This window comes from Monosiga brevicollis, genomic scaffold (genome assembly GCF_000002865.3).
Source record: "Monosiga brevicollis MX1 MONBRscaffold_2 genomic scaffold, whole genome shotgun sequence".
Taxonomy (NCBI): domain Eukaryota; class Choanoflagellata; order Craspedida; family Salpingoecidae; genus Monosiga; species Monosiga brevicollis.
Genome location: NW_001865039.1, coordinates 466,296 through 488,174, shown reverse-complemented (window position 1 = coordinate 488,174; position 21,879 = coordinate 466,296). Strand labels below are relative to the sequence as shown.

The 21,879-nt window shown below is 54.9% G+C and overlaps 7 protein-coding genes across 7 annotated transcripts; 3 read left to right on the top strand and 4 right to left on the bottom strand.

The window, feature by feature from the left end:
- Positions 1 to 347: 347 nt before the first annotated feature.
- On the bottom strand, positions 348 to 4,309 carry MONBRDRAFT_30751 (uncharacterized protein; the record flags this gene model as incomplete). Its single annotated transcript, XM_001742040.1, has 10 exons — positions 348 to 670; positions 806 to 889; positions 1,586 to 1,713; positions 1,850 to 2,339; positions 2,459 to 2,647; positions 2,800 to 2,904; positions 3,044 to 3,226; positions 3,389 to 3,523; positions 3,654 to 3,754; positions 4,036 to 4,309. The coding sequence occupies 10 exons, from the start codon at positions 4,307 to 4,309 to the stop codon at positions 563 to 565; spliced, it is 1,797 nt and encodes a 598-aa protein (XP_001742092.1). The 3' UTR covers positions 348 to 562.
- Positions 4,310 to 5,480: 1,171 nt separating this feature from the next.
- Positions 5,481 to 9,339, top strand: MONBRDRAFT_21911 (uncharacterized protein; the record flags this gene model as incomplete). The annotated part of the gene is made up of 14 exons (XM_001742495.1): positions 5,481 to 5,609; positions 5,747 to 5,892; positions 5,979 to 6,060; positions 6,168 to 6,276; positions 6,366 to 6,517; positions 6,564 to 6,827; positions 6,969 to 7,023; positions 7,295 to 7,380; positions 7,518 to 7,619; positions 7,706 to 8,203; positions 8,302 to 8,450; positions 8,567 to 8,614; positions 8,705 to 8,780; positions 8,974 to 9,339. The coding sequence occupies 14 exons, from the start codon at positions 5,481 to 5,483 to the stop codon at positions 9,337 to 9,339; spliced, it is 2,262 nt and encodes a 753-aa protein (XP_001742547.1).
- A 402-nt stretch (positions 9,340 to 9,741) lies between these two features.
- Positions 9,742 to 11,523, bottom strand: MONBRDRAFT_21910 (uncharacterized protein; the record flags this gene model as incomplete). Its single annotated transcript, XM_001742039.1, has 11 exons — positions 9,742 to 9,895; positions 9,993 to 10,051; positions 10,172 to 10,243; positions 10,322 to 10,369; positions 10,563 to 10,604; positions 10,706 to 10,754; positions 10,882 to 10,964; positions 11,073 to 11,092; positions 11,164 to 11,204; positions 11,296 to 11,348; positions 11,464 to 11,523. The coding sequence occupies 11 exons, from the start codon at positions 11,521 to 11,523 to the stop codon at positions 9,742 to 9,744; spliced, it is 681 nt and encodes a 226-aa protein (XP_001742091.1).
- A 1,547-nt stretch (positions 11,524 to 13,070) lies between these two features.
- On the bottom strand, positions 13,071 to 14,291 carry MONBRDRAFT_13710 (uncharacterized protein; the record flags this gene model as incomplete). Its single annotated transcript, XM_001742038.1, has 3 exons — positions 13,071 to 13,831; positions 13,865 to 13,926; positions 14,059 to 14,291. Coding segments are annotated over 3 exons (1,056 nt in total), but the record flags the coding sequence as incomplete, so codon positions are not given.
- Positions 14,292 to 16,602: 2,311 nt separating this feature from the next.
- Positions 16,603 to 17,193, top strand: MONBRDRAFT_21009 (uncharacterized protein; the record flags this gene model as incomplete). The annotated part of the gene is made up of 1 exon (XM_001742494.1): positions 16,603 to 17,193. The coding sequence occupies one exon, from the start codon at positions 16,603 to 16,605 to the stop codon at positions 17,191 to 17,193; it is 591 nt and encodes a 196-aa protein (XP_001742546.1).
- Positions 17,194 to 18,493: 1,300 nt separating this feature from the next.
- On the top strand, positions 18,494 to 20,561 carry MONBRDRAFT_21907 (uncharacterized protein; the record flags this gene model as incomplete). Its single annotated transcript, XM_001742493.1, has 10 exons — positions 18,494 to 18,692; positions 18,782 to 18,869; positions 18,964 to 19,039; positions 19,155 to 19,261; positions 19,338 to 19,386; positions 19,504 to 19,605; positions 19,713 to 19,828; positions 19,882 to 20,045; positions 20,149 to 20,243; positions 20,364 to 20,561. 10 exons carry the CDS (start codon positions 18,494 to 18,496, stop codon positions 20,559 to 20,561), a joined length of 1,194 nt encoding a protein of 397 aa, XP_001742545.1.
- A 490-nt stretch (positions 20,562 to 21,051) lies between these two features.
- On the bottom strand, positions 21,052 to 21,768 carry MONBRDRAFT_21906 (uncharacterized protein; the record flags this gene model as incomplete). The annotated part of the gene is made up of 3 exons (XM_001742037.1): positions 21,052 to 21,174; positions 21,249 to 21,348; positions 21,434 to 21,768. The coding sequence occupies 3 exons, from the start codon at positions 21,766 to 21,768 to the stop codon at positions 21,052 to 21,054; spliced, it is 558 nt and encodes a 185-aa protein (XP_001742089.1).
- Between the last annotated feature and the right edge of the window lie 111 nt (positions 21,769 to 21,879).

Below are 21,879 nucleotides of genomic sequence, written 5' to 3'. Positions count from 1 at the left end.
TTCACGCGACCCGTCTCTGCTTGCCTCTTGCCTCGTCCTAATTGCCCAAACAAGCGCCAGCAAAACCTTTCTCCATAGCCCGGTGTTCGCGCACCGAATTTAGACATTTAGTATTGTTTGATGGCCACCTGCTGCTTTTCGCCTGGTCAGCAGGCACGAGTGTGTCATCACGTATGCCAAGACCATCAGCCGCAACCTGCCCCCTTGTCCTAATTGAGCTTATTGACCAGAAACCATTCCAAACTCAGGCCTGGCTTGATCTGACAGGAAGTTTTCACGGAGAGGGGTGAGGCGCGAGGCGGCCTTCAGAGGGCGCTACGGAAAGGCCGAACAGAAGCACGCGGCTTCGCTTTTGTGTTTTAATTTTTATTGTTTGCACAAAATTTGTTTTCACCAAGAGAAAAGGCGTTGTTGAGCGCTTGGGCATGGCCCACGAGACGCAACTACGACGCCGATGGTCGCTTGGGCGTTGGTTCTTGGCAGAGACACCTCTCATGACGAGAGCTTCAAAACACGGTGTCACAGTTTGGACGACCTCAAGGCCTCGTGCAAAGGGCGACGTCTAGTTGGGGATGTGATCCGCAAGGTCCTGGAGCAACTCCTTGACGTGCTGCGACTTGGCCTGCTTGGCCAGTGCCAGAATCTCCTCACGCTCGCTGGCAATGGCGCTCTAAGAACGATCGATCAATCAGAGATCAGACAACGGAAATACACAACCCGTACGTCATGGCACAAGTACAGCTGAGCACGATAAGCACTTGGAGGAGAGAAGAAAAACAAACAGAAGCACATCTAGCAAACACACCTTCTCCTTCTGCTTCATCTCACGAATGCGGGCCTCGTGGCGACGGATGTAGTCAGCCTCAATGGCACGCTCGCGGTCGTTGAACTACAAGCGCACGCCCGGTTGCGAGTGAGATGGCATGGCTGAACAGCAAACTCCAACCAAAATTCAGCCAGTACACAGTGGGGGTCGACGCAACAGAAGCAAGATTGCAAATTGAAAAGACAGCTGGGTGTCAAGAACACCCGGGACACTGAGAGATGAATGTTGACACATGGTGGGGTAAAGACGAAGAGGGTGTTGGCCGGAGATGCCACTAGCGGGCGCCAACAAAGTCCCCGGGCTCCAAGCTCAGGCTTGTGCGTGCTTTGGCTTCCAGTGTGACCCTCACTTGTTTTGAGACAACAACCACCCAATACAATCCAAAGAGCCAATACGTACGCCAGTGCCCTCGACGGAGGCAGCAAGACGAGTCGTGCTCAGAAGAGCGCGGCCCGAGCCAGAGACGGCAGTGATCATACGGGAGGAAACCATGCGAAGAGCCATGTTCTTGGTGGCGCAATGAAATATAAAATAAAAAAACAGAGAACCTCCCTCAAAGACACACACACACAAACAAGGGACAACAAGCCACCAGACGAGGGGGGGCAAAAACTCGGGCCGTGCTACAAAGTCTGACCCCCAGGGCACATCTTGCATCAAGGTGGTAAAAGTTAGTTTCAATGTTAAATTTTACATTTTAAGGAATATGGAAGGGAGTCGAAATTTTTGGTTCTAGACGGCTTCTGCGCCTGCGAGAACAGCAACGGCGTTGATGGCGCGATCTGTTTGACTGGTCGGATGCTTCCACGATGTGGTCTGCGTTGTATGGTCAATGTAGTACTTGAGGCCATCGGCCGTGTAGGCAGACTCCCAGCCAAACGGCAACACTGCCGAGTGACAACGAGGCAACAAGCATGGTGTCAGTCAGGTCTGGCTGGCAAGAAGAAGAGAGAAGGAAAAAAGCACAGACAAGCCAGTAGGGCGAGGCGTGGGGTGGGTGGGAGCGGGGCAACCTATACGTACCAGTGTCTTCCAAGAGGGCACCCACAGTTTCCAAGGTGCGGCGACAATCACTCTCAATCTCGCGCTCCGTTTTGGTAAAACTGCTGTTGAGCGTCGTGTTGGCCTTGGTGGTCTCCATCTTGGTCACCGCCTGGGCCAAGCGACCATGCCGGGCCGCGGCCACCACAAAATCCTCCTCTGACAAGGGCTCCAAGGCATCCATGGACACAACTTCCAACTCGGGGACGTCTTCGTACTGAAGAAATCGCACCTGCACCTCTGTGCGGCTCGCGTGCACTGGAACATGAATGCTCTCAATCACCGCCGGGGTCATCATGCCCGTGTACAGATGCGGAGCCCGGCAGACATCGCCCACGGCCCAGGGTGCGGTGGGGGGCAATGGCCCATCAGATGGACGATACTGAAGCGTCCCATCGCTGCGCAGGGCCAGCGACTTGTCCGCAAACCGGGGCCCGTAGTTTCCGATGAAGATCATGCGCCGCAACGTCCGCTGCATGTAACCGCGCATGCACCGCAAAATGAGCATGACGGAGCTGACCAAGGACAACGCTCATGCAGCATGATCGACAAAGGCATGGCACAGAGGAAATGACATGAAATCAAACGCACGTTGGCAAAGTCACGCAGCTTCTCCAGAGCCGCCTCTGATGCCTGTCGCCCGTGGACTGCCTTGTTGAGTTGCACACCGAGCACCAACACGCGTTGGCGCAAGTGCATCAGCTGCGTGTCCTTTTCGTCCGGCCCCGCTCGTAGCTGGGCCCGCAAATGGGCAATTTCTGCCTCAAGAAGGGCAACAATCTGCAACCAACGCAACAAAGCCTCGGCCTCATCAGTCCACGGCCTCCGCCGTCAACATTGGCCGGAAAAAAAGACACAGATTCTTCTCGAGACGATTCGAAGCATCGGCTTATATCAATGCAAGCCCCGTCGGTCCACGAACCAACTCGTACCTCATCGTAGTCACGCTCAATTTGTCGCGACTGTGTGGCAGCAGATCGTTCGTACTTCTCGCGGTTCTTCAAGTTGGCGTTTTCCTTCTGTAGGCGCTCGATCGTCTAGCATCACACAGGAAGTCAGTGGCATCAGCCTGTAACTTGCCGAGAGGAAGGAGCATGGGAAGGTCGGGACACCAGTCCAATTCTTTCGTTTCCATAGAGCAAAAAAGGCTTGATTCATCTTTTCGGTTTCGCCTACCTCGCGAGCAGCAAGCAGCTGACTTTGGAGTCGAGGGGTCTCGTCATCCAGACCAGACAAATTGATGTGGGTGGGATCAATGATCGAAGAACCTGCGTCGGTTTGACGCGTCGGTGCAAAAGAGCCGTCCATATCCACGTCGCTCACAAAGGATGCTCGTGACTGCTGGCCGGAGATGGAGCTCTGCATGTTTGCACGCAACAAGTGAGCACATCCTTCCATTGTGTGAGCCTGACCGGCACTTGGCCCTTTGGTGCACACAAATTAAAACACAAATTCGATGATCTGCAAGATCGCCTTCCTCCGTACGCCGCGGCCACCCAACCACATTGTGCCACATCGTACCGGCCCATGCATGACCATGTCGTACGCTCGCTGGAAGCGGTGTCGGGTGACTAGGCCAGCGCTGTCGGGCTCACACAACTGCCGGATGGTTGCCCTTTGTGCGGCCGTCAATCGGTGATGCGAAGCCTCCACAGCCTAAGGGTGTTGATTGACAAAGAAGCCAAATCCCCAATCCCCACAACCACCATGCCACGATGCCCAATCAGTTGACGAAAAGATCCTTTGGCACTGCTGGCGCTCTGCTGTCAGCCAGAACCTGACCGACCTGTAGCAAATCATTGATGTTTGCAATGGGATCCTCTGTGAAGTTGGACCCAAGACTTGAATAACTGCCCGTCCGATGTAAGCTGCGCGAGCGTTGTGAACCTGCGGAGATGTAACACAACAGCATGCCGAGTCAATGCAACGAACCTCGTCTGTTTCCCAAGCCGATGTAAGTGAAGAGGACCGAAGATGCTGACCTGGACTCGAGGCTCCCGATCCCGCCGCAACAGGCAGCTGACTCGCGGCCAAAACACCAAGGCAAACAGTGCCTTCCTCGAGTTGTAGCCGCAATGGCCCGCCGCGTCGCCCAAGACGCAACAAGATGCGCTTCACGGCTGCCACGGAGTCGGCCGCTTGGTCATTGACACTGAGAACACGCGCACCGGCTTGCACACCAGCCGTGGCTGCCACGCTACCAGGTACCACGGAGAGAATGCGCACGTGGCGCGCGGCATCGGCTACAAACGATATGCCAGGCGATGCTCCCTGGGTGTCCAGCGTCACGAGGCGTTGGTGAACCTGACCGGATCCAACCAAGGCTTGTTGCAGGCGGGCAGCTTCTGCATTGGACACGTCGACTAAGGAGCAGCCATTGAGAGACAAGAGCACGTCGCCCTCGCCCACATTACCCGCGGCGAGTGGCGAGTCTGGGCCCATGCGTGTGACCGCCAAACCTTGGCGGCCATCGGCAAGCTGTCGAGCCTCAAGTTTGGCATTGATGCCACTCGGATGAGTGTGAACCTGTACGGCTCGCTGCCCAGCCACCGGGGGGGTGGGCAGACGGCGGCCTTGCGAGGAACTTGAAGATCGGCGCGAGCCTGATTCAAGATCCAGTAACATTCGTCCCCCAAACTGTAAAAACTGCTCCAACCTACGCCAACCGGGGTGACGAAGAGTGAGGCCAGAGCTGCACAGAGAGGAGCGCGCTTAGATGCGCTGGTCCAGGCCTCAAGGCCAGCGCACGAGGCGAGCTGAAGTGCGGAACGCACTGGTCAAGAGAGGTGTGGGCCAGCTCATGATTGTTGACAGCAACAACAACGTCACCAGGCTTGACTCGCCCCTGCACTGCCGCAACGCTGGCCGGTGCAACGCGGCGGACCCGGAAACGACCATTCACTTGTTCACAATGCACACCTGTCTCGCAAGCCATCCGAAATTCAGTCGTGTAGCGAGCAGCGATGCGCAAGGAAGAAGCAAGATCCAGGGGAACAAGCCAAGTTGGTACGAACCGCAATGCTCGCCGGGTGCTGATTGAAGGACCACTCGGACCCTAAAGCAGCCATCATGACGCCAGAGCATGAGAAACCATGGCATGTCTTGCCATGATGCTTTTGCTCCTTCGAAATGAGCGCGTGTGCCCGGGAAGCCGGCTGGAAGCGAACGTGCACATTACCGCTTAGGATCAACCTCCATGTTGCCAGTTTCCACGTCAAACCGGAAACGCCAGCTGTCTATCCAGCACACACCGGTTGCTGTGGGCCACTCAGCTGCGGCCTCGTCGAGGCCCCTTTGAACAATCAGTCAATCGATGGCCATGCAAAGCAAAAGGTTCAACGCCACGCTCTTGTTCTGATTGTAAAGTGACCGTTGCTCTCTCTCTCTCCCTTCCTGCTGACGAGTGGGAACAAAAGATGCATGCACGCAAGCATAAACACATTTGAATCTCTGCCCAGACTGACGCTCAGTCTCGCCAGAGACTACCGTGCTGACAAAATTCTCTCTCTTTCTCTCTCTTTCTCTCTTTCTCTCTCATGTGTGTCAATTCGCGAACACTGAGCAGCGCAGCGCCCGTTTTGGCTCGCCTGGGCCGTCCCAGGGTGTCGGCAGCATGCGGCCGCTCATGCTGGGCCTGGTGCCCTTGTTTTTTTTGGTTCTCGCATCTCTTTTGTGCGGAGCTGCAAGCTCGCAGCAAGACTTTTACCAGCTGCTGGGCATTGCCCGCGATGCATCGACCCGGGTAGGCACATCTCACGGACGGGGTTGCAGGCAGCTGCGGCGATTGCGGCTCTCCTATTCTCCCAAGGGCCGTGTCCCCCTTCTGATGTGGTTTTGTTTTGATGCACTGTCCCAACTCGTGGTATATTTGTTTGGCAGGAGCTGCGGCGAGCGTTTAAGAAACTCGCCCTAGAAAAACACCCCGACAAGAATCCCCACAACCCACAGGCCCACGTTGAGTTTGTAGCCATCAATCAAGCGTTTGAGGTGCTGAAGGATCCCGAGACGCGACGCATCTACGATCGGTACGGCTGAGATTCCTCATCACTGGCCTGCGTCCCACTCTCTGCTCACAAGCCCACGCCCCTCGCCCTCTTCGGCGGTGGCGCAGCTTTGGCGAGCAGGGTCTCAAAGATCGCCAAGAACAAGAGCAACAGCAGCAACGATACGAGAGCTACCAGTTTTATCAAGAGGTTTGATACGATAATGACAGTCACATCCGACTGCAGCCACATACCCGAGGGCCCACGCGCACCCTTCATTGGTTTCCTCCCTGATCTGCCGATTGTCTCGGGTACAGGAATTCGGCCTCTACGACAATGATCCGCAAGTTGACACGCTGACCGTTCACGATTTTGATCATGCCATTCACAGTGCCAAGGTGGTTTTTGTCAACTTTTATAGCCCAGGTACGCGCGATCTCATTCAGCAAGTGCCAGTGCTTGGGTGCAGTCTCGGCCGTCTCGCTGATGGGCTACGGCTGGACCATAGGATGCAGTCATTGCCATGATCTCGCCCCCACATGGCGCCAGCTGGCCACAGCTGTATATGGGGCTGCCACTGTGGCTGCTGTCAACTGCCAGGAAAATTGGCATCTTTGCCAGCACTGGCGGATTCAAGCCTTGCCTACTCTTCTACTTTTCCAAAATGGTACATCTTGCTTTTGCTCTTTTAAACCTCCGCTCCGTCTTCTCAGGCTCGACGTGTGGTATGCACCCGCGATGACAACCCCTTTTCAGGTCACCCGACACCCTATCGTGGCCTGCGGGATCTCGAGGCCCTGCAAAGTGCTGTCATTGCCGCCCTCCCATCCGTGTCGCCGCTGCCCGCTCTGGCAGTGAGCGCGCGCGGTCTGGACTGGTCGCATTTGAAGGACACACCGACTGCAAATGCACCCTATCTTGTGATAGTCATCTGCGCGCCTCGCGAGCCTTGCTTATCCGAAGACGATCTTGTTTTGGTAGGCATGACGCCATGACCAAATGCACATGACCCGCTCATTCTGGTCCACGTGTCCTTGCCGCACTGATGCTGCCTTCTGCGGGACTATGGAGTGTTTGATCGCTCACTTGTTCCCCCTTGGCTTCTTTTTTGACCATAGCTCCAAGCCATGGTGCATGACTTTGCTGCACTGCAAGTGCTCTCCTGTCTGCGACGTCCGTCTCTCTGCAGCAAGAACTCCATCACCGAGTCCCGGCTGTGGCTTCAGCACCGCGAACTCTTGTATGTTTTGCCGCAAGGCTAAAGGCGTGCCCTGGCCTGCCAAAGAGATGCGTCCAGTCCACCAAGCACAGGCTTTGCTCACCCGCAGTTGTGACTGAAGCCCGGAACCCTTGTTAGTCGCCCCTCTTCCGACGGACGACGACAATTATTGGCATGAGCCCGATGTGCTTGCCCGCCTGACAACACGGATTGAGGATCGTTTAGCTCTGCCCATCGCTGAACCAAGCTTAGCAGACTTTGGCACTGACCGCTTGACATTGTTTGATGCCCCCTCGCCCAAGACAGCCACGGTCCGTTTGAGCCTTCTACTTCATGTGCATTTGAAGTATTCGATGGACCCCGCTGGAGATGCTTTTCCTTGCCTATATGGAGCTTTCTTTTCTTAAAATGTGTCTCACAATCAACATGGGTTGCTCTCGGTTCTTAGCAGCGCCTGGGCATTGCCGTTGCTCGGGCCCTGCATCGCCTCGGCCCTGTGACGCGTGTAGCTTGCGACAATGTCTGCCAGCGTCTCCATCATGTGCACGAGGTAGGGTCCATCCTTGCACTCTGGGTGTGTCTCTCGTTGTCACGCTGACTTTAATCTGCGATTCGGGGCAACCTTCTGGTCCACAGCTACCGGCATTGCGGGTGTACACGCCTGTGGGACATGAAACCTATTTCGGTGCTCCTGACTCTGAGAGCATTGTGGCCTGGACCAAGCAGGCCCGAGCTGCGCCGGTGGAGCAACTGCATGCCTCCGACTTTCCAGGACGCGTGATGCAGGGCACACAGGCCCGCTTGGTAGACTTTTATGCCCACTGGTGTCAGCCTTGCCAGCAGTTGGCACCTTTTTTTCGCGAAGCAGCTGCCACCTCGTCATTTGCCGACGTGCGCTTTGCTACCGTCAACTGCGCGGTCGAAGTTCAGCTCTGTCGTGACCTCAATGTCCACAGCTACCCAACGCTGGTCTATTATCCCGGGGGCAATGCCGAACCGATCCTTTTCCACGGTGACCTTTTTAGCACACGTGGCCTCCTGACCTTTCTGCAGCAAACTCTTGATCCAAGCACGGTCACCCTGACCACGGCTACGTTCCACAAGCAGGTCTTTGCCAATGATGACCAAATATGGGTTAGTGGGTTCGTTTGCGAGTGGGTCCTTGAGAGCTGCATTGTCATCAGATCTTCGCCCTTACCTCCAAAGGCATGGCCATGGTGTCTGCTCAACAGGTGATTGACTTTATGTCGTCCCGATGTGGTCCGTGCTTACATTTCAAACCAGAGTTTGAACGCGCCGCATTCCAACTTCGAGGACTTGTCAAGTTTGCCACCATCGACTGCATATCCGAAGCCCACCTTTGCATGCAGGAGCGGATTCAGTACGTGCCATCCGGTACCGCCGTTCCTTGCGATCATGGCCTTGGCTTGACCCATGTACTGCGCTGGCGTATTTCCCACTGACCTACTTATTCCGGCGCGTGCTTGCCATGTACAGTCAGTATCCCACTGTCCGAATCTGCCAGGCAGACCAGTGGGGCAAAAAGTGAGTCGTGCTGGTCAAACGTTGGGCTTCATCTGTTTTTGCATCTCACCTGAATGCCTTGCCCTTGTGCCGCCTGTGCTATCAACCAAGGCGCTGCAGCATCTATCAGGGCTTTCTACATGCCGACCACTTGCTGGCCACTGTGCGGCGACACTTTCCCTCTCAGGTCAGCGGAAAAGTTTCCCCCGCATGACTGGATTATTCGTCATCTTCACCATCTCCTCATTCCCTCTTTATGTTGTGGGGACTACAATGCCGTTATCGTTTTTCTTTTGCTTTCTTTTCTTGTTTTTTATTTTTTATTTTTTATTTTATTTTTTGCCTGCTTCTCAAATGGGGTTACAATGTCTTGCAAGCAGACCAAGGACATCACAGGGCCTCGGCTGCGCAAGGAAATCGCAACAGGCGCAAAGGTGTGGCTTGTAGCCTTTGCCACGCCCTGGTGCGGCCCCTGTCAACAGTTTAAGCCAGCCCTCAACGAGTTGGCTTATCGGGCCTCGCGCAATGCGACTGACCTTCAAGTGGGCGCTATCGATTGCCAGCGCTTTGAGCGCGCCTGTCGACTCCAGCAAGTGCCCCATTATCCTTTTCTTATTCTCTATCGTGGCCAGGGCGTTCAGCCGCTGCGCATGGATGCTGCAAGCCCAGAGGAAATATGGAGCCGCTTGGAGGAGGCTGTGCCTGAAGTCTTTAAAGCACCCAATAGTTTTCACGACGAACTCTAGCACTCAAGTCCAGACGATGAACTTGACCCTTCACGCGAGTTCGAAACATAATAACGACTTTATCATTAGGACAATAGCTTATGCTTGGCGACCACCTTCTTTGAGCCTTGGCTTTGCGCGTGGGACGGTTGCTTGCTTCTTCTCAATTGAACTGAGCAGATCTGCCGTGCATTCCGCTATCCGTTGCCTCCCCTTCCTTGACATCAATGACAACGATGAAATCGTTTTGTCCAGACTAAGAGGATTCAATTTGTTTACTTTGTATCGAGACTAGGCTCTGTTTGGTGAGCAGAGGTGGACTGAAGAACTAATGATCGTGGAGGGTAGGGGTCATCCTAGCCAAACCAATTGTTGACACTTGTGATTATGCTTGGCTCCCCATGCGATATGTTGTGCTTGAAGCTATGATGCTTTCTGGCTTGCAGCGTCGCTGACAACGTTGTGCAATACGGCCACAAAGGCAACCAAGGCAGCCACAAAAGCCAGAACTGAACCCAACCCAGGATTGGATGCCGCGTCGGTGCCTCTACCCGATCCAGACCCTGTGCCTGATTGCCTACGCAACCAAAGTTCACGATGGCCACCGAGTGTCAACATGCCGGGCAAAATTGATGGTCTCGCCAACCCTGAAACAAACAAAAGGCGAGACGTACTCTGCACGCGTGCGGTTGGCATGTCGTTGGCGTAGGATGCTCTTAATTTCTTGCGTCAGCTGAATCGGAGGAATGGTATAGGAAAAAGCGGATACAGTCAAGAGTCCAACAGTTACTGCAGAACATGATTATTGTCGCCACAACGGGTGCCGCGCGCCAAGGTAGGAGAGACCACCCACCTCTGGAAAAAGCTCTACAAACTGGGCATCCCTTAAATTATGAAGGAGGGAGGCCTTGGCGTATTTCTGGCGCTACAAAGGCGAACAATGGCACTGGCTGTGAGGCATGTTGGCACGGATGGCGAAAACAAAGGAGGGCTTCAAACAGACCTCGGCATGAGAGGTGGACATGCTGCCAGCCGTTGCAGTTTCCTCAAGCTGTGGAGATTGGAAATGCACAACCATCCAGCCAGGTCAAATAAAGACAACCCCTTCTCGGCACGCCACGAATTTGACTGTGCCTTTGCCCGAGTCCCCTTGGTGTAATCAGCCTCCACCGTAACACGCAGCTCGCTTTCATGTACCGCAATCAACCCCCTGCCATTTCTTCTGCACCAGACGCAAAACATACCATGAAGCTTAGCAGACCTTGTAAAATCGTGCTGACCGACCACTGTTGGAAAATCAATGACATGGTCAAACAATGAGGACGAAATGGGCTGATGCGGTCGCGGCCAGACCACACATGTCGACGAGAGCGCGAGGTGGACTGACTGCTGGATTCCATGTTTCCGGATGATAGTCGGACATGGACAAGCAGATCCTGGCATTCGAATGACATAGCCAAGCAAAAGGTACACCGTGAGACGTGCACAGCACTCTCAGCGAGCCAAGAAGGAACAGTGATGGGCCAAGGTGTGAAGTTTGGTCCAAAAAAAAAAATCATGCACCTCGTGTTGACCTGAAAACGGCCATTGGGTGTGATCATGAAAATGGCTGGAGGCTTCATCGGATATTGCTCTGGAAACACGACCTGCATGCCCACACCACGCCAAAGGATGAACAGGCATGAGGTAAACAGTCTTCTGCTAGGTCTTTGCCACAGCCACAACTGCCTCTTGAGTCAGACGACGCGTCGCACCTTGCCATGGAAGTAGCCACCTAAAGGGTATGCGGCAGGTGAGAAAGGGCCGGGCTGCTTCACCACAAAGCTCACATGTCGAACGACGCACCTGCATAGGGCTCCTCGGTCAGGCCGTGGATCACATAGTGCCTATGAAGGGCGTGACAGCGGCACAAAGTTAAAGCAGACGTAGCATCGAGCGCCCTTGAGGCTCGTGTCTAAGTGGGGGCGAAAGACGGACCATTCGCGAATGTTGGCAGGGGTAGGGAGAGCAGTGATCAAGTCCAATGGTGCCTGACCCAGAATTAATGCGCGTGTGCCGTATCGGTCAGATAAAGTTGTCGAATGAGCGGTGCTGCACGAATAAGAACAAGCTTCACCCATTGGCAGAGGGGCAAGAATGACCGACCTCCTGAAGCTTTTTATACTCACGCATGAGCCGTTTGTGGTAGGAGATGGGCGCCGCCATGACCAAGGTCAGCCCGGCAATACACCGGCGAACAAACACGCGACAGCTTTAACAACGCCCGCCGACAGGCGATCTTTCTGGAGCTGTGAGGAGCTGTGTGCTCGACGCTTCTCCGAGGTGAAATCCGAGGTGAAATCCTGCTATCCGTTGGAACACCTTTTCAAGCTAGGCTTGCGGCAAGTGGCAATGCAATCCAGCACCGCAGACTCTGGCAGACAGTACCGCAGGTTTTTGCAATGTTACCGCGAGTGAGCGAGCGAGCCAGCGCGAGCTCAAATGGGGCGGAATCCTCGACCAGTTCGCCGTCAAGATCCAAAAAATAAAACTACACCGCGACACACCCAATATCAAAAGACTCCTTGAAAGTTGAAAACAAATCTGATTGGATTTTCCTTGTTTCACATCTGTCTCTCTCGATTAGCTTGGGCGTTTTGAAAAAAAAAAAAAAGGAAAAAAAGAAATTTTGTGACAGTGGCAAGGCTGGATGGTAAACAAGGGGAAAGGAAGCAGCCCCATTGGTGGAAAAGAAGGAAAGAAGTCAAAACACAACATCACGTCACAGCTACTGATGGGTGCCCAACAACTCAAGGTATAAAAGAAACAGTCAGGACGGGGGCGCACACGAGAATGACACGAGCACATGTTCAATATAACACAACGCAATGGAGCTTGAGGACATTGTGAGGCTTCGACGCGCGTTTCAAGAGGAACCCGTGATTGTTTCGATCATCTCAATGCCAGGACACATATGCACACCATTGTCCACGCAGCGAAGCGGACGCTCATTTTGCCTTCAAACACATTTTCATCGCCTAATCTACTCCTCAAATCCAAAAGTGTCCTCATCGTCATCACCATCGCCACTGTGCGCGCTAGCCGCAGCAACTTCTGTCTCCTGTTCTGCTGGCTCGTGTTCAAAAGCCGACATGTCGGCCGGCAGAATGGAATCGCTCCCGTCCTCGTCGTCCGGGTCCTGACTCGCTGTGCCGCCACCCAAGGGTGAGGGAGACATGGGCGGGGTCGCTCTTGTGGCTAAAGGGCCAACCCAAAAGGCAAATCATTGTGAGCACAAACAGGCCTTCAACTCTCTGGACATACGGCAAAGAGGCTCGATAGCGACTAGGATGGTCAACACGCAGTAAGCAAGTTAGCATGACAAACGTACAGAAAATTTCCTTTTGACGATCAGCTTGATACTGGTTGCGCATGCGATCCATCAAAGTAGACACTTCTCCGCTTTGGCTGGAGGCTGAGGTTTTGCGACTTCGGCTCTTGCTACTGCGAAGACTACCCTTGTCACTGTCCCCGTTCTCCACGGCAGAGGCGGCGGCGTGAGCAAGCAGGCCACGCGATGCAGAGCGGCTGGATCGCAGCGAGCCTCCGCTGGAAGCAGCCATGGCGGCTGCTGCTGCTGCTGCCGCTGCTGCTGCCGCTGATGTTGAGGTCGAGGTCGAAGCGGAAGGGCTGCTGGGTTCGGAAGCATCCGAGCTTGCTTTACGCGACCCGCTGGGGGCAGGGCTGGAGCTGCTACCTTTGCCAGCCTTGGTACTTGACACGACCAAACCGACATCCCGTGACGGCGTGGGGTTGGCTTCACGTATGCCACTGAGCCGCATCTCCAAGAGCCGAAAGTTTGGCCGATTGTCTGGATCTTGCTCCCAGCATGTGTTCATGACGTCGTAAAACTCATCGGAGCACCCTGGGGGCTTGCTCAGGCGCAGGCCCTCGCGCACCTTGAGCTGAATCTCTTGCGTTTTAATCTGGCTGTAGGGGTTGGCACCATAACTGGCAATTTCCCACAGCATGACGCCAAAGCTCCACACGTCGGACTTTTCCGAAAAATACTTCTTGTCCATGCCTTCAGGGGCCATCCACTTGAGGGCTAGCTTCATCGGCTCCCGCAGCAGGAGGTAGTCTACGCCCGGCTCCATGGGGCGAGTCAGACCAAAATCGGCCACTTTGACAATGTTGTTGTCGGTCACCAGGGCGTTACGAGCCGCAAGGTCCATGTGAATCATGCGCTGTGAGGCAAGGTAGCCACACCCTGACGCCAGCTGTTCGCCAAAATAAATCATTTCACCATAACGCAAGGGGATCTTTTTCTCGCGGCAAGTGGAGAGGAAGGACTTGAGGTCGCCGTACTTCATGTACTCGAGCACGCAGAGCCATGGTTTCTGCTGCACGGCCACGCCAATCATCTTGACGAGGTTGGGGTGATCTAGCACCAGCATGGTCTCAGCCTCGCGAGTAAACTCGTCTTTGTCGGCCGTGGAGGCGGCATTGCGTAGCAGTTTGACGGCGCGTTGTACTGGTTCGGGGGCATACTGATCCTTGCCCAGACGAATGCGATGGGTCGCAATGTAGACGGCACCAAACTGGCCGGCGCCAATCTGTTGAATGGCTCTGAAAAAGAGAAAACCAAAGAAAAAAATGTTCATCATCGTGATGATAATAACAAGAAAAACAATGAGCAGGAGGTCAAGAAGGGGACGAGGTCAAGTCACTTAGGCAGCCAAAACAACATCATGGACGTACGTGAGGTCTGCACGGTGAATCTGGTGCCGAAAGAGGAGGTCTGGGGCAGCTTCACGCTTGGGATCAGTCACGGCAAAAGGGTTTGAACCGCGGGCCTTCTCATCAGCGGCCAACATCTTAAAGGCGTTATTGATGGCGGCATAGGCGCGATTACCCGAGCCCTTGGGCACATGATAAATGTGACAGTGGATTGTGCCCATGCGCTTATTGACGGCGATGTAAGCAAAGACGTCGGTCTGATCAATGGCATCCAGCACACACGTGTAGCTGATGTTTTTGATAAACTCGGCCACAAGCGGCAGACCTGCAGGAGCCCGGGCACGCAGCAGAGACAAGATGAGGGTATGAGGGGGGTCCAAGGGTGGGGGGCACAGAAACACAGGTCAGCGTGTCAGATTGAACGAACCCGACTGCTTATCGATGGTGCGAACTGCCTCCATGGAAACCTCAACAACGACGGGGTCGCCGAGGCCCGCGGTACTGTCACGCTGATTGAGGCGGGACCGCTCGATAAAGTTACGATGTACGGCCCGCTTGACGACATCGGTGCCAAAAAGTTCAGTGACGGGCACCATGCCCAGGTAAATGCCTTGAAAGCGCTGGACACCATTGACGTCCAAGGAGCTCGCAGTTGGTGGGGCCGAAGCAGTGCGCATGGGCGCGCGATTGGCGGGTTGGACGCTCACGCTGGCCTTGCGCGAGAATTTACGCTCCAATTTGGAGGCTTTCTTCTCCTTGAATGATGGAACAATCTAAGGGTGGGATGGACAGGTCGTGAAAAGTAGCAGCACAGAAGCAAGAGGAACAGGGCAGGCAGGAGAGGGAAGATGGCTGCAGAAGGCGGGTTGTGGAGGGTTGTACCTCGCAATCACCACCACCCAAAAGGGTTTTCAGGGCCTTGGCAGCGCCTTCTGCGTGTTCTTTGCGCATGTTGAGGCCATGGCACCAATAACCGCCATTTTGGAAAACCACGAGCACAACAAAGTTGCCGTTCCCGGGCTCGAGGCCATGGCAAGAGACGAGTTCTTTGGTAGAAGTCATCATGGTGTCCTTGCGATTGCGATCACAAATTTTCACCACGCCATCGTCGATGACCAGGAGCGTCTTGATGACTTGCTGGGCCTGAATGCGAATCTTGTTCATGGTTTCAGCAATGAGGTCTCGACCGCCGGGGGCGTCAATCTTCACGGCGCCCACATAGCGAGCGTTGAAGGCTGGCGCCATGATGGCTCGGCTCTTGCTCGAGCGAGCCCGGCTCGGGCGGCCAACTCTTGATCTGGTCGCGAGAGCGAGAAGTGGCGGCGCCTTGCACAGCTACCCTCGTTCATCAAGTGAGAGGGCCAATGGCTATGCCTAAGAACTGCTGAACAAGATGCCCGAGGGCCATCCATGAGCCTTCAACACGAAAAATAGCATCACGGCCTAGCTCGCAAACGAGTTCGGTCAAAGCACCAAAGGGGGGCGGTGACCCAAAATACACCAAAAAGGTCAAAAGAGACCAATACCTACATAAATCCCATCGATCACCCCAACCAGACTGCGGGAAGCAAAAACAGACAGCCCACGCGCGCAGGCGGCGCGTGAACGGTCGCGGACCAAGGTGGCGACAGAAGAAGGCGCAACCAAACGAGATGCCATTCAATGACTGCCAAGGAGGAGCAGCACCCGGCTCACGAAATGAGAGAGAGAACACAGAGAACACAGAGAGAGAGAGAGAGAGAGAGAGAGAGAGACAGAGAGAGACAGAGAGAGAGACAGAGAGAGAAAGAGAGACAGAGAGAGAAAGAGAGACAGAGAGAGAAAGCGAGAGACAAAGAAATTTTATTCTCCAAGATCGACAGGCGAGAGGAGACCAAGTGTCAGACCAGGGCCGCGGGGTACCAAGTATAATTGCTGACATTGGCACATGAATCTGACTTCAAGGTGTCAGTCTGGTTGGCTTCAAGGTGTCCCTGTCACCTTGAAGCCTCTGCGGCCATGTGTAGCCGATCGCTGCGAGCTGATCGGGGGAACAGTGTGTTCAAGAGCACACTTTCTTAATCCAGCTCAAAGCGACACCTTGGTTGACAACAGGTGTTATACCTGGTATTGATTTGTGAAAAGGTTTTCCAGGAAAAATCTACTCAAGCTGATTGTAGCCATTGATACACGCTGGGGCGGAGCACCTTGAAGTGGCCTTTTCTTTCGGGCTGATCGGTGAGTCATCAGGTCTAGCGTTTCCGGCCGAGCTAGACCCGGTTGGCGGTGCCGCGAGCACATTGTGGCAGCCAGGTCTTTTGTGGATTCGACCTGCAATGAGCCTTTTTGAGTCGTGAATCATGTGCGCCTCAGCGGTGCCCTTTTCATGTCATCATCCAGTTTGGGTCTCGGTGGCTGCCTTGGCCACACACCCCGAGCAGTCAATTTGGGGTGTGCGCCGCAGGGCAGGACTGAGGCCGTGCGCGCGACCGGCAAATGCCCCACAACATTCGACTTTATTGACGGACAAGCTCTCACATATTCTTGTCTCTCATGACTATAGATACCCCCATATCGACCAGCAAGATGGCTGAGGCGGAAGGCGCCCCTGCCAAGCAGAACCCCATGCGCGAGCTGCGCCTGGAGAAGCTCTGCCTTAACCTGTGCGTTGGCGAGTCTGGTGATAAGCTCACCCGTGCCGCCAAGGTTCTGGAGCAGTTGACTGGCCAGCAGCCCGTCTTCTCCAAGGCCCGCTACACCGTGCGTACTTTCGGCATCCGCCGTAACGAGAAGATTGCCGTCTCCTGCACCGTCCGCGGTCAGAAGGCTCTGGAGATCCTCGAGCGCGGCCTGAAGGTCAAGGAGTACGAGCTCTACAAGGAGAACTTCTCGGCCACCGGCAACTTTGGCTTTGGTATTGACGAGCACATTGATCTGGGTATCAAGTACGATCCCGGAATCGGTATCTTCGGCATGGACTTCTACGTCGTCATGGGCCGCAAGGGCTTCCGTGTTGCTCGCCGCAAGCGCAAGCACAGCCGCGTCGGTGCCCCCCACCGCATCGATAAGACTGACACCATGAAGTGGTTCCAGCAGCAGTACGATGGTGTGCTCATGACCGGCAAGCCCGTCAACCGCTCGGTCAACCGCCCCATCAAGAAGAAGAAGAAGAAATAAGTAGTGCTTCTTCGACCATGACTGGTCCGGGCCCTCTCGCCTGGATCAGAGCACGCTCGCACACAACTGGCGTGGCCGGCGGTCTCTGTTTTCTTTCTCTGCCCCATGGTGGAATTGAGCTCGTGGCCATCCTTTTTTTTCTCTTTCTTTCTTTTGTTATCCCCCATTTTTGAGCCACTCGCTTGATCCCGATGAGAGCTTTCAGCGCGAGTCTCGGCTATGAGGAACGCAGTTCTCATCAGGAGAAACATTTCAGGGACGTAAGAGAAGGATGAATTCATCGGGGACAGGGGAGGGGTTTTTGCTATGTCGAGTCACGAAGCTTAAGGACGTTTGTGGTGCCATTGGCGCATGGCTTGGACCTGAGTTTATGATGTTCTAATTCGCTCAAGCATAGTGCCATGTCCTCGGGCTTGGGCCTTGGCATGTGGGGTCTCGCCGTCAGCATCAGGTAGATCCAAATCCCCACCGTGCAGACACAAGAGGCGTAAGACTGCTTCGTGACCCATCAACGCCGCTCGATGCACGGGCGTGGCACGCCCCAGCAGCGTGGCAGCGTTGGCGTCGGCACCCATTCGCAAGAGTTCCTCCACGACTCTCTCTTGGCCGTACCGGGCTGCATAATGCTGCGGTGTGCCATGCAGCGCCGAGCAGGCAAATGTAAGCGAGCTGCCATCCTTGGCTTGCCACGAGTCCCGACCGATCAGCAATCACACGACTATCCCTTCTGCCACACACACACACACACACACACACACACACACACACACACACACACACACACACACACACACGCCATTCGTCCTCGCGCACGTACCAAAGCCGTGTAACCGTCTCGGTCTGTCAATCGGGCCTGCTGCCGGCCTTCCGATTGGCGCAAACAAGCCAGCACGCGGGGCCAGTCCTGCGCCGCTGCCGCACCAACAATGCTTCGCTCAAAGTCCATCTCAGCCAAGCTTTGCGTCACCGGTGCAGGCCCATGAACATGACCCGCACAGCCATCAGCGCCACCGCCCATCTTGGCCCAAGCTGATGGAAGGCAGTGAGCTCACTGCTCACTGCTCACACACACACACACACTCAATCGCGCGAAAAGTCTGACATGATGACAAAGTGACCTTTGGGGTCCGCGTGTGCTGCTGCGCTTCATAATTTCCCGACTTTGTGGATCGACGGCTCCTTTCTCTGCCGTCGGCGGCTGGCTGCGCGCGCGTGCGAAGTGGTGGCTTAAGAATCAGTATTGTTGCTGCTGCGAGGCAAGCAGGCGCGATTAGCTGTGTGATTGATTAGGACCGCTAGCATGGCTGCTCTGCCGCCACTTCAGTTTGAGGATGAGGTCTTTGACGTCGCCTTTCACCCCTCCACACCCATTGTGGCGTCGGGCCTCATCAGCGGTGACATCTTTCTGCACAATTACGGCCCGGCTCACGAGCTCAAAGCCCAGATTGAAGGCCATGATGCTGCGTGTCGCTGCCTCTCCTTCTCTGACGATGGTGCATGTACGAAAGCAATGTCTCGTCACTCCGCCTGCACAGCGCCAGCCGCCCGTCCTCATGCTCGCATGATGCCCCTGTTACAACATCTCCAGACCTCTTCTCCGCTTCTTCCGATAAGAGCCTTCAGGTGGTCGACGTCGCCACGGGCGTAGCCTTGTACAAGCAATCTCGAGCCCATGAGTATGTATCAGGTGCTCCGTCTCAAGCCACATTGGTAGCTGCAGTCTAATCACACTCATGGGCGTGTACGGTTGCACGTGGTGGGCCTGCGCAGCCACAGCATCAACGTCATCGCTAAGCTCGGAAGTGAGGGCATGTTGGCGTCGGGGGACGACGATGGCCACATCAAGGTCTGAATGGTTTTCCAAGGCCCCCGCTGATATCTTGCTCTCCGACCATCACCCCAGTCGGAGCTCACAGCAGGTGTCTCTAATTTCGGCTGCCCTCCACAATGCGAAATTACAGCTCTGGGACCTGCGCCAGCGTACCAGCATTGCCACTTACCGGTCACACGAGGACTTTGTCTCAGATATCACCGTGGTGCCACACAAGAAGACCATCATCTCCACCGGGTGAGTCACAACGTGTCCGCGCCCCCCTCCCTGAGCAGCTTCCTGCCTCAGCTGACCTTGTCGGCTCTGTTCATAGAGGTGACGGGCGTCTTTGTGCTCACAACTGGAATACTCAAAAGTCCAAGGTTTGATTTTTCATTTAATTCGAAACCAGCTACCGATGCCTTGCTCCGTGTCAGGCTTTTGGACCACGACTTCTTTGTGGCACAGTGTCGCAAATCCTCATGAGGCTGGGCTTGCAGGTCTCAGACCAGATGGAGGACGAACTCTTGTCAGTTGTTGTGATGAAGCATCACAAAAAGGTTGTCTGCGGCACCCAAGGTGGCACGATCAACCTCTTCTCGGTACGACCTTTGCAGTTCCGATCCTTCCGACTCCCGACGCAGATGCCTGACCTAGCCCTCAAAAGCATTTCATGCTCTCACTTGAGGCTTGGCTTGTGTGACCACAGTGGGGCTTGTGGGGTGACTTTACCGATCGCATGACCAACCATCCAACCTCAGTGGATTCTTTGGCCAAAATCAACGAGGACATTCTCGTGTCTGGCAGCTCTGATGGTGTTTTGCGGTGGGTGTGCATGTACCTGTTCCTCTTCTGGTTGTTCAGAGCGGGGCACACAGGGTGATGCCGCGCGATATCGGCTCCCAGAGGCAGCACTGCCGTTTGATGACCATCCTGACAAGCGCCTTTGATTATGGCAGCGTCGTCTCCGTCCTGCCCAACAAGGTCCTGGGCGTCTTGGGCGAGCATAATGCCTATCCCATTGAGCGCGTGCGCCTTTCTGGTAGGCTGAGCCAACCTATTGTGGAAAGGCCCCAATTGCCTGTCCGAAGCTTCTCACCGTCATTGGCGCACGCAACTCCTTCGCCCACCTTGTACCGGAACAGGGGATGAGGCGTATCTGGCCTCTTGCTCTCACGATAAAACGGTCCGCTTTTGGTCGACCGATGCCATCAACCCGATCATCGAGGCTGCAGCCCAGGTTTGTTCTGCCATGCCTCTGGCTTTATCTGTCTCCTGAGTTCAGAGTGCCCTGATGCACCCATGCCCAATGACCCTCACCTTTTTACTATTCAATGACACTGGCATGATGTTGCTCCAGGGACGGGAAACGGGGGCCTACTACCAAAACTCGGATATGGAGGATGACGATGATGACGAGGACGAGGACGAGGAGGACAAGGAGAACTTGGCTGATGAGGAAGCAGATCGTGCGGATGAGCGCATGGATGACGCTGATGGTGATACCAACGGCAATGAGGAGGAGGTTGCCAGCGCCCTGCCGCCGCCCAGCGGGTGAGTATTCTTTTTTATCGTGATAGATTGTGTTTTGCTCTCGCTATTTTAATGGACAAGGGTAGTGTGCACACCACTCACTCGAGCCATTTAATCTCATGTCAACCCAATTGCCATTCTGCTTGTATTGCAGGGGATTTTTCGATGATTTGTAAGGCGGGGATCAGATGCCGGATCCCATTCGAATGTTTTCAAACTGAACAAATTAAAGTGAAACGTCCTCCGTGACCAACTAACCCTTTGGAGACACGTCAGATCAGATAAACATGACTGAATGCAATTGTTAGCGCGGTGGTGTGAGACCATGCCGCACAACGTTTACAGCAAAGGGCGCAGCCCTGCAACAGCTGGTCAAAGCAGCCAACCCAATCACACCTGTTCCTCCCTCCCCTACTCACACAATAGTCGCGAGCACACACATATCCGCCAGGCCTCACGAGAAAGGGAACTAGACCTCCGGGCATCCAGGCGGATCTGTGAGGAACCTGTGACGCTCAGGTATAGTAGGCTGGCTTGGCAATATCAACGCCTTGAGCCTTCAAAGCAAAGGACAAGTCATCCATGCCCATAATGCGGTTGTCCTCCTGCACAAGCCAGTTGAGCACAGCCATGAGCAACTTCACATCCCCAAAAAAAACAGAACGCCAAGACGAGGAAGAGCCATGGTGAGCCACTCAAAGACTGCGCGCACCTTGCCCTTTTTACTCGGGGCGCGATGACGGTTGTGATTCATGGCATCCAAGGCCGTATCGGCCACAAATTTCTGCGTGGCCAGAGAGACCATTCGCACACTATTCCATGGCACCAAGCCTGAGTGAGCCCGCCGAGCGCAAGAAGAACAAACAAGCAAAATGGTTGCAGATGCCAAAAACATACACGCGCTGATCGGAGGGGTCGACGCCAGCCTTGCGCAGGTAATATTGAATAACCTCGTCCGGGATGACGGGCACAAAATCATCGAGGGCCTCGGAAAAGGCGGCTAGCTGATCGCCGGTGACGAGTACAGGTGCTGCCACCTTGGTGCGCTTTGGAACGGGTGTGGATTCACTCTTGCTTCCTCCAGCAGCGCCAGCGCCGCCAGATTTGCTGGCTGACTGACCGTCCCCAGAGGTGCTCGGGACAGCCGCAGCCGACTGCGCCGCCGTTGCGGCTGCGGCTTGGTTGGCGCCGGTGATATAAGCACCGGGATTCAAGCTAACGCCACTGGCCATGCCAATGCCAGACAGCCCTGACGATGGTGCACCAGACATCCTGCTCCGTCCTTCTTATCCTGCTCCCAAGTCTTTCCTCTCAAGCTTGAGTTGCAGGCGCGACCAAATCAA